The 11,754-nt window shown below is 34.9% G+C and overlaps 1 protein-coding gene across 1 annotated transcript; it reads right to left on the bottom strand.

Annotated features, from left to right (window-relative positions):
• Positions 1-11,058: 11,058 nt before the first annotated feature.
• LOC110880908 (protein NIM1-INTERACTING 1-like) lies at positions 11,059-11,370 on the bottom strand. Its single transcript, XM_022129336.1, has one exon. It carries the CDS (start codon positions 11,368-11,370, stop codon positions 11,059-11,061), a length of 312 nt encoding a protein of 103 aa, XP_021985028.1.
• Positions 11,371-11,754: the final 384 nt, after the last annotated feature.

Consider the following 11,754-nt stretch of genomic DNA (forward strand, 5'->3'; position numbering starts at 1 on the left):
ATCATGAATTCTGAGTTTTACAACGCCTTTGCTACATCGACTACTCCAGCCGCAATTGCTCAAGCAATGAACTTAGAAAATGAGACGGGAACAACACAAAAGCCCCCGAAATTGATGAGTATTGAGGAGTATTATGGGTGGAAGGATCGATTTGAAAACTGGGTTCAGGCAAATCATCTCAGATCATGGGAATGCATATTGGAAAAGTACACATTGCCTCGAACAGAGTTGCAAGTCATTAAACAGATATCTGAATTCTCAGAACAAGAACGTGCAATGTATAGAGCAGAAAAAATGATGATCAGTTTGTTACAGCAAGCGATTAAAGAAGATATATTCATTTTGCTACAGCATGACAAAACTGCTAAATCTATTTGGGATGCTCTTAAAGTAAAATTCGAGGGTAGTGAAAGTATGCTCAAAAGCAAGAAGGCATTGCTTAAAAAGGAATTTGATTTGTTTAGCAGTTTGCCAGGAGAGGATACTAAAAAGCTAATCGAGAGATACTGCCACTTAGTGCGATCGTTATCAATGTTGGGAGTTGAAAAAGGTCGTGAGGAATGGGTTGATAAGTTGGCTGATGCGTTACCTCAGAAAGAGTGGGGAACGTATTTGATGATATTGAAAAATACGGGTGTTTATGAAAAACTAACAATTGGTCAGTTTATTGAGAAAATAGAGGGACAGGATCTGGAACAATAGAAGATAGCCAGGATGAATAACCCGAGTGGTCAACAGGATGTTAAAATGTACTATAAAGGTAGTATTCCAGTTTCTGAAGTTGAAAAAAGCCCAAAGATTCAAACCGCTTTCAGTGCTGGAGATTCATCAGAAAAAGTTGATCAGGGTTCAAACAAGGGCAGCAGCGGGTTTTCATCGTTTCCGAGTGTGAATCCGAAAGAGACTAACACAAGCTTTCAGTCTCAGAGTACAAAAACTGGAAACGGATATGTGATTCAGTGCAACATAGCTCTCAACCTTCCAGAAGGTCAAAGCTTCTCTGAAGACACTGCAAAAGACCATATGGCACTTCTGGGTTCTGTTTTGTTATCTTATGATGGTCTTGTTGCTGGTCGGATCGGAAATCCTATGCTCACCAAAGAGGATTACGATCAAATAGACGCCGAGGAAATGGAACTCATGGATATCAAATGGTGTCTTGCTAGTGTTCTTCGTCGAGCTGAAAAATTCAAAACCATTACCGGGAGAAATGACTTTCTAGATGCTCATGTATCTACTTTAGGTTTTGATAAATCTAAAGTTACTTGTTTTCGATGTAGGGAGAAAGGCCATTTCAAGCGGGAGTGCAAAGGAAGAGAAGCTAGCGGAGCACAGAATCCATTCGGGAAAGATGATTACTACCGCAAAGCTATCTATCAGCAAGTCGGCCAATCCCAAGAACCGCAGACAGCTCACGGGAGAAAGATTGAAGATTCCAAAAGAGCATGTGTTGTAGATTTCAGCTGGAGTGATTACATATCATCTGAAGCCACAGCAGAACGTGTTATCGATCAAGATGATGAGAAACTACCAGAAGGTTTCAGTTGGGATATGTTCGTGGATGAAAAGGGAAGTTTTAAAGCTTTCATTGCCAAGATCGTCCGAGAGCCAAATTTGTTTGCTACTTGGATGAGATCTATTGGAGAGAATGTGTCAAGTGTAGATGAAAAATCTGTGTCATCTGATGAAAGTTCAGATAGTACTGATAGACTTTCAGAACACTCTGAGGATGTTTCAGATAGTTCAAATGAAATTGTACAAGATGAAACTGTTCAGGAACAGGATGTTGTATTTGACAAAACACCGTCTGATTCTAGTGTATCTGAACTGATTCTGAAAAATCAGTTCAATTTGATCAATCACCAGATCATAGTAGCAGTGATGATGAGGAAGAGAAACATATAAATATTGCAAAATCTCATCTGTCTCCTGAAAGTTTTCATTTTTATTTTGCAGAAAGAATGGAGAAACTAAAAGAGAAACAAGCTGCTAAAGAACAAAAATCTGAATCTGAAGATGATGTTTAGAATGCTGAAAATGTTGCTAAGAAGATTGGTGAGGTTGTGAAAGAAGTAGAAAAGGTGATCGAAGTAGAAAAAGTGGTTGAAGTTATTAAAACAATTGAAGTTGAGAATATTATTGAAGTTATCAAGCCATGTGAGAAGTGCTTGGAAGCTTGCAAGGAATGCACAGCAAAAGATGACATCATAGCTGAGTACGAGAAAAAGAAAGAACAGTTACTGTTCAATCTCAATTATGTGAAGGAATCGTACGACGTGTTGAACAAAACAGTAACTGGTCTCCAAAAGACAAACACAGAAAGAGAACAGGCGTTGACTATGATGAATGCAACTTTAATGTTGAAGCAAAAAGCTATAAATTTCTACATTGAAGAAAGTGCTAAATGGAAGCAAGAGTTGGAAACTGAAAAAATTGAAAATGAGAGGATTAGGAGGTTATTATTGAGTTATTCTACCTCTGATTATCTCATTGATCGTGTTTACCCAACTGTTGCAGGTATGGAAGCTTTTCAAGATGAGAAGCCGAAAGAAAAGAAAGATTGTGGTAAGAAACCGACTGTTAGCTATAACAAGTGTCCACCTCCAATTTGGGATGGGTATTCACCTAGGAAACCAAATGAGGAGCAACTTGCAAAAGCAGTCAATATAAAGCTTAAAACCGACACAACTGACGTCTTACCAGAAAATATTGATGTGACGTTTACCTCATCCGATACTGATCATGAGTCTGAATTAATCAAAAAGGTGGTCGATCAGGTGTTGGATACTGATGAGGAGACAGAGTCGAAATCTGAGTCTGAAAAGCCAAAGTCGTCAGTCAACAGTCAAAATTCGTCGGTTAAACGGTCTTATAGTAAAGAATTTTTGTTATCAAAGGCAGATTTGAATGATGAAACATTTGAAGTTGTATATACTTTGAATGGTTCTGACAAATTATATTACAACAAAGATTTTCCGATAATGAATATTAAAACAGAATTAATCAACAAAACTTTTAAACTAATAGAGGTTAATATTCCTGAATTAAAAATTTTGAAAAGTTTTGATAAACCTAAAAAATATACTTCTAGAGTACAACAACGTCTAAACAAGAAAAAAAGGTTACAATTTTGGTCCTGGTTTTCAAAAGAAACCTAACCAAAATCGTAGCTATAAAAAGAAAGGTCTTGGTTATATTCCACCAGAAAATGATAAAAATATGAAAAATTCTAAAACAAAATCTGAATTTGTGTCAGGTGGAAGCTCTGAAGATGAACAGCAGAAACCATTTTGGAGACAGACTAATAAAGAGTTTCTTGCTGAGAGGAGAAAGAATGGAACTGGAGTATTTCATCCGAGAAATACTCAAACCTGTTTGAAATGCAATGAAGCTAGTCACATTGCATCGAATTGTCAGAAGGATATCAAAACAAAACAGGGAGTTTCTCAGAAGATGAAAGAAAAAGCTGTTAAAAAATCTAAAATTTTTGAAAATTCGAAACATGAGGTTGGGGAATGTTCGAAGACAAAATTTTACCAAAGAAAGGGAAAAGACAACCAAGTATGGGTTGCAAAAAAGGTAGAAGAAAAGGTCGGCGATGAATCTGGTTCCACAAAGCCAGAAGAGCCACAAGTTGTGGAGAAAAGTTCAGTGAATGATGATGTTTTTCCATCACAGAAATTTGAAGAAGTTAAAAAGAAAATTGGTAAAATTGAAATATCAAACCAATTTTATGATGAAGAAAATGAATTTGATGTCGAGAAAACATTCAACGGAAATGTTAAGAAAATATTTGGAAAAATGTTGAGTGGGAAAGCTAAAGGGGTAAAAGATTTTTACGCAACTAAAAAGGCGACATACAACCCTACAGCTGAAGAGTTGAAAGCCCTCAAGTCTGAGAAGATTTGGAGGGAAGTTTGTTTCCCAGAATAGTCGAAGGACTATGCCGGAGATCCCAAGTTTATATCGTGGATCAGGAATCGGCATCATTCTAGTTTTTGATGTATTTGTTTGAATGATTGTGATTAATGTTTGAATGTTTTGCAGGTGAAAGGACTACGCCGGAGCTTCCAGGTGGTTAATTGCGAAGCAGGAATCGGCATTTTGATTGGTAAAATGGTGATGTAGACGTAATATTCTTACAAGTGATAATTTTTGGGTATCTACAAGTGGTAATCTTGATCCCACAAGTGGTATTTGTGATTAAATTTTGAGATGTTTGGATATTTTGAAGTAATTACATTTACAAATGGTACAGAAGGTTATTAAATGCAAATGGTAAATCAGGGACTTAAAATTGTACTTGATTTACTATTCATGGCAAAAGATAGACAAGATGATGAACCACATCCCCGTTCTTAAAATTGATACTCCTACAAGTGGTTGTTATCAACACAAATTCATTTTCCGGAAAAATCATTTTGATTAAAACAAACTTAAGTGTTTTGAAATCTAAATGAGAAAATGATTTGTGAAAGGGGGAGTTCAGATTGTTTATGCCTAGTGAATGGCGATTTGATGTGATTCAGTGTCAGTTGTCAAGTTTCTGTACAGTTTGTTTTACATTTTATGTTTCTAGTAGGTCAAGAGTCTTGAAGTTTTCAAATTTTCTTTAAAATGTGTTTGCATTTTAGGGGGAGTAGGGAAATTTCAGAAAATCCAAAAACATTTGAAAATTTGAAAAAGCCAAAAACATGATAAAATTCAAAATGAGTTTTGTTGCGAAAAAGAGAAAATGATAGTACATCAGTGGACTATCACGGCACGCTAAAGAAATGTAAAGTTAAAAAGAGTTAAACAATCTTACTGCGGATGTGTCAGTAGATTTTCGCACATTTAGTAAATTGAAACGAGATATAAACCTAATTCAAACTTGCTTGATTCGTGGGTAACTATTCTTGAATATATGGGTAACCCCCGAAATCTTGTTTGAAAGGTCCCATATTCTGAGATACTAGGTCTTTATACTCAGTGATATCTGGGGTATTATCCCGGGACTTCTGCTGTATGGAAGTACTGACCTAGTCCCCGGATAATACTTTCTGCTAAAGCTTTGAAACATAAGCTTCGCCCTCAGCATGCTGATGAAACAATAAAATTGATAATCGCTGCTGTTGAAATGCAAAAAGATCCTCTAAAGGGGACCCACCAAAAGTCGAGCCGTCATCTCTCTGCTGAACGGAAGTTCTGACCTGAGCTCTCACGGTTTCGCATCTACCCCTTTACAGATATCAGCTGTGGTATACTCACCTGTAAGACTGAATATTTGGGATCTGGATACGGGAGTATATTCAAGTGGAGTGATACACAATTAAGTTTAAGTCTCTAAAACATTAATATTGTATCTCGAATCGATTGAAATTTGTGTTGAGAATTTAAGAGGACAAATATACTGACAATCTAGGTAAATTGTTTAATGATTAAAATGAAATCTAGCTTAACGGTGTTGGTGATTTGTCTCATAAACTGATATGATCCTCTTGCACGAACTCACAAAAAATATTGATTGTAAATATTATATTTCTATTTGTTTTTGTTTTCAAGTGGTGTCAATTAATGTCTCTCAGAAAATCCAAAAAGATTTTGTTTGTGTTTTAACATAATTTTTTTGAAAAAGTCAAAAAGATTTTCGACAATTGACGTTGGAAAACTGATTTTCAAAATTCCGAATGCTAAACATGATGAGCAGAATTTGAGGGGGAGTGTTTGTGAAAATCTAAATGTTTGTATTAATCTAACCTTCTTCAAGTGGTTCATCATAAGAGTATTTTGAGGGGAGTCATATATTGGTGCATAGGTATTTGTTATGTGATAAAATTAGAAAATTTATTTCTAGGTTAAGATTGTGCAGGTAATCAGGTTTTGGTTTCTAAAGATTAGAGGAGAGCCAGGTTGATCGATTATGATTCTAAAGATCATGTCAACTGTTGATGCTGATGAACTTAAGGAATCAAGAGATCTGATCAAGAGAATTAGAGTGTTTTAAAGCCAGGTTATTCGATTCTGAAAGCCTGTGAATATCAGACAACGATCCTGAAGATGTTACTGAAGATCAAAAGAATGCCAGTAAATCGAGAGGGGGAGTCTGAAGATTGAAAAAGAGAAAGCCCAGAGACTTATCAAGACTGAAGATGCGAAGACACAACTTTGAAGTCACGATGTGTTGACGACTCCATCAACATCTGAGGGGGAGTCTGTTGGTGCACTACATCTGTTGATTCCGTCTAGGTGTCTAGGATCAGGTCTTACATTGTATTGTATAGCATAGGGCACGAAATACGAGAAAACGGGAGTCTGTATAGGTTTTAGGAGTTTGGGTCGCTCATAGGGTCATAGTAGTCATGGACCGCTTATTTGTCATCTGGGCCGCTTATGTGAACTAGCCTGGACCGCTCATGTGTAACATGTCCACATGAGCGGACCCAGAACACTATATATAGGTGTGATTAGAGCGATCCTAAGTAGTGATTGATTGTATTCCACGCCGAAGCTCTGCCGGTGTGACGTTTGAGCTGTAAAACGTTTCTAATCAATACAACAAGCAATTAGGAGGAAGAACAAGCTATATCTACTTGCATTTCTTATTATTCCGCATCTGAAACGCAAGAGTTAACCTCTGAACGACTCGTTCGGGTCAGCATTCGATCCTACACATAGGGACACAGATTTAAAAAGTTTGAGATTTGGTCTAAAATGGCAAAACTGCCCAAACCACAGGGACCAAAATGGTAGTTTACTCCTTTTTTTATTATAGTTAGTTCATTCATCTTAGAGTAAATTGTCATTTTAGTCACTGAGTTTTTGTTCAAATTGTCATTTTAGTCCAAATAGTTTTTTTCTCCTCTGGGTTCCTGAATTTTTCTTTTTCTTGCCATTTTGATCACATTGTCTAACTTAGTCTAAAACCAGGTTATAATCAGTGGTATTTTTGGCATTAAATTATTATGAGGTTTATAAATTATGTTGTAAACTACCCCTGGTTATCACTACACAACAATTATGCCCCAATAATACCCCTGGTTATAACTAGATTTTTAGACTGAGTTAGGCAATGTGATCAAAATGGCAAGAAAATAGAAAAGTCAGAGACCCAGATGAGAAAAAAAAAATTATTTAAACTAAAATGACAATTTGAACCAAACCTCAGAAACTAAAATAGCAATTTACTCTTCATCTTATCATGACAACTTATACACACCGTTATACATTAGACCTACACTCGTAACTAGTTAAACACAAGGTTGTAACTACTAACTAGTTTAGATGCATTGTAAATTGTTGTAATCAACAATGCAACCATTGATTTTTTTTTTCTTTTTTACTTTAGTTATATATAATTTAAAGAGTAAACTGCTATTTTCGTCCATGTAGTTTGTGTATTTTAACACTTTCATCCAAAACATTTTTTTTTCTCTCATCAAGGTCCCTATGATTTCAACATATTGCCATTTTCATCAATTTCACTAACCACATCCATATTTTGACGTTGAAAGAGGGGCATGTACATCCTTTTTCACATTTTTATATTTGTATGCTATATAATTAACAAAAAATAAAAGCTACCATGCTCATCCGTTTCATCATCTCCTCCATCGTATTGCAGGTGCCATTTCGACAACCATGTACACAATGCATCATTTCGTTTTGTGAAAGAAAGAGAAGAAACAAAATGTAAATAGAGTTTGTGAGTATGGCCACATAAACATATACATACAATTACAAATCCTTGGTATAAACACAAATTCATACCAAATTGAAAAAGTAAACAAGATAACCTCTTTGAAAGAACAAAATATCCCACAATCCAGTGACCAACATATCTAATTGTTAAGTGGCAAATGAATGAGAAATCAAATAAGTTGTGAAATCAAACCCAAATTCAAGTACAAAATACTGATGATAAATAACATAAATTAGCAAATCTTTCTCCAAACAAAAGCAAGTGAAGATCAACAGTGAGTGTCTAAGTATGGTACAGCTTACTTCATCATCTAAAGAGAAGAGGATGTTGGTTTAGGCCCAAGAACACACACACTCAAACTCACGAACAAGAAATATGCTTACTACTTGAAGTTTCTTAATATGTAGACTTGAGAGTACAAAAACAAACGAGTGTTGCTATCCTATTTATACAAGAACTAAACACACATGCATAAATATAAAAATATATAAAAAGACCAAAACGCCCTTTTTTTAGCTTTATGAAAATGGATTTGGTTAGTGAAGTGGATGAAAATGGCAAGATTTTGAAAACATATAGACTAAGATAAGAGAAAAAGTGTTTCTAATGAAAGTAACAAAAATACCCAAACCACATAGACAAAAATATGTGTTTACTCTAACTTAAATAAAACAATGGTGTATATATAAAATTTACTTAATTTACTCGTAAGTGATGAAAAGAGATTTTAACTAAAAAAGTAAACGTTTTCATTTGATTCATTTTCATAATCTTTTCAACAACTAGGGCCGGGTATGGCTAGTTCCATACCCACACTCGGTTATAAAATCTTGTCTCAAATCTGGTCTCGGGCATAGCCATGGGTATCGGGTATACCCGTGGGGTTTTCATGTGTGTGTATATATATTACTTTCCTCTATAATAACGTCGTAGTGTCTTTATATAAAAACAAAGGAGACCCTCAATGTTTTAAGAATTACAAAGGGATTAACTTACTAAGTCGTACTATGAAATCATGGTTGAGAGTAAGTAAGACTAGAAATAGAATAGAAATTCATGTCACAATAAGCCAATTTGGTTTTATGAAAAGGCAGTCAACCACGTAGGGCTGTTCACGAGCCGAACCGAACTGAGCCGAGCCAGGACAAGCTCGGGCTCGGCTCAGTTATAATTCGAACTGGCTCGGCTTTGAAACCGAGCTGGAAATCTAAGCTCGGGCTCAGCTTGGTTTGACTCGATTTCAAAAAGAAAAATTAATATAGACCTCAAAATTCAGTACTAAAATATTTTTCAATAGTTCAAAATAACACATCCAAAATAAGCTCAACCTAATACATTTACAAGCCAAAATTAAGTTCAACAACATAAAATAAGTTTAAAGTTCAACGAAATTCAATATCGGTTCATTAGCATGGTAATTTATATTCAAATGTGCTATAGATATCAAATTGCATTCTAATAACATGTAGGTAATAATTAGTTTTTTTGTGATATATTATAACGTATATAAAAATAAAATGTATTAAAAGTAAAATAATCCGAGCTAAGTCAAGTCGAGCGATCAAGCAAGCCAAACCGAGCCAAGTCGAGCTAGACTCACTTTCTAACCAAGCCTAGTCGGCTTGGCTTAGTTTCAAACCGAGTCATATCAAGCGAGCTTTTTACAAACTAAATCCGAGCGAGTTTTTTGGACATCCCTTCAACCATATAATCGATACAAAGAGATTAATAGAAAAGTATATGAAGAAGATGGTGAGTTGGTGACTGAAAATGATGTAATTTTCTGGTTTTATTTGTATAGAAAGTTCCTCTTTTATTTGATGTCTCACATGGTCCATATAAGGTCCATCTTGTAGCCCAACCCAATTGGGTTAGTGGCTTCGCTTCCCCACAAAAAGTCCAAAGATACCTTTTATTAAATTTAGAGTTAAATTTCATGTGATTTGGGTTATTTTACCAGTTTAGTTCAAATGTTTCATTTTTGGCCTGTGGGTCCAAAAAAGTTTACCATTACCATTTTAGTCTACTGGGTTAACTTAATCCATTATTTCTGTTAACGAGAAAGACAATTCGGTCATTTTATATGGCCGAATTGCCATTCTAGTTAACAGAATTACATTTAAAATGACCGAATTGCCCTTTTCGTTAACAGAAAAAATGGATAAAGTTACCTAGTGGACTAAAATGACAATGCTAAAACCTTTTTGGACCCATAGACAAAAAATGAAATCTTTAGACTAAACTGTCAAAATAGCACAAACCACATGGAGTAAAATTTCATTTAACTCTTTAATTTAATATAATCAATCATACTCTGTTCTACTTTTCAATAATTCGAACAAATCCTGCTTTTCTCTTGCATCATTTATTAAATACCATAAGTTTCTTTTTAGTATATGAGATATTTCTTTAACAATAAATGTTTGGGATATTTCTTTAACGATATTTACCTATACAAGTTTTCACGATACTTTAGATACCTTTAGAGTAAAAGCATATTGACACAATTCTTTTATTAATCGCATCTAGATAGCTTAGATAGTTTAGATGTACCTTATACGTTAAGACATACCTTTATAACATATTTAGACTAAACGACGTAATTGATCAACTTAGACCCATTTTTCTTTTTAAAAAAAAGTTATCATTTTTCAATATAAGATACCATATTAAAGTTATGCCCATGACCCTAGCAATAGTTATGTTATAAGTGGAACCATTCTAGGTACATTTGCTTTTATATTCAACTTGTACATAAATAAATTATCAATTTTATGTTACATTTTTATAAAGTATTAAAGTGTATATAAAAGTTATTTAAGTTAAAAATAAAACCAGAAAATTAGATCTATAGTATAAGAAAAAAAAGGTAACCATTTATATTTGATTGTTTTATTTTTCTTTTCAGGCAATTTTACCTTCTTAGTATTTAGGCCTTGATCATTTCAATCTTTAACATTGAATTATTATCGAGATCAACAAATCGTTTTGTATGATTGTCACCAAATTATCCCATTTTATTTTATCTGAACATCAAAGGGATAGTAGCCTAGGAGGATCAAAGTGTAGAGAAAAAAAATGTCACTCCTCATAAAATTAGAATAGGTATGAGTTAGCTCGTAAAAATATCATAAGACTCTTATGTTTGATAGATTCAAACACGAATTCAAGTCGAACCTTGTAAGCTTGCCTCGTTACATTTAAACATACTTTTTTGGTGTTCGAGTTTAAATAACATAATAAAATATCTTAATCATTTGATGACTAAATACCACAACTCGAAAGGATGATGTTGCCGTTTAAAGACCCTTTATTATTATGAATCTAGTGATCATTTTCCATTTTTTCACTCAAATGGATTAATGCTACAACCAGATCTACAACGATAGTTTGAGGTTCAACTTATCATCGTCTTCTTGGTGTTCTTCATGATTATGAAGTTTCTTATTTGGATGTTGATCATCCTGGAGGGTGACGTGGAAATCTTGACGTTCGAAAGAAGAAGAAGACGGAGACTGAAAATGATGTAATTTTCTTGTTTTATTTGCTTTCTCCATTTCTGCTAGCTCCTGCTTTCTTTGGTCCCGTGCTTCGCGGAAACTTCTAACGAGTGAAAAGAATATCTCCATCTTCTTTTCGTCGTCGTGTTCGTCGTCGAAAGTTCTGGTTATGTTTTTATGGTTTTCCATGGAGAATTGGATTGGAGATTAATGAGTTGATATTTTAGAAGTCGCAATGAAATGAAGATGGTGTGAAAGAGTTTAATTTATACAAGAAAAATTAATGGGGGGAGACTGATTTGGAATTTGGCATTGTTTTTGACTAACGTATTGTCATACGTCATGTTTGGGACGTAGATCGCATACGTCAGCGTTGATGATGGTACAATCACCAGCCGCCCTGGTATTCTTTTTATTAGGGTGTATAAGGGTGGACGGGGTGTACGCGGGGAGTGGTTGCGGTGATGGTAGTCCCCGATCGGGAACACCGCCACCATCAATGCGGTGACCCCAATCGGTGGATGAATTAGGCATGGATTCACCGATGGAGGAGAGGGGAAAGATGGTGGGCCA

The sequence above is a fragment of the Helianthus annuus genome, chromosome 10, assembly GCF_002127325.2.
Source record: "Helianthus annuus cultivar XRQ/B chromosome 10, HanXRQr2.0-SUNRISE, whole genome shotgun sequence".
Lineage (NCBI taxonomy): Eukaryota > Viridiplantae > Streptophyta > Magnoliopsida > Asterales > Asteraceae > Helianthus > Helianthus annuus.

Coding starts and splice junctions, on each gene's coding strand:
- LOC110880908 (XM_022129336.1), bottom strand. CDS start 11,370: ATGGAAAACCATAAAAACATAACCAGAACTTTCGACGACGAACACGAC.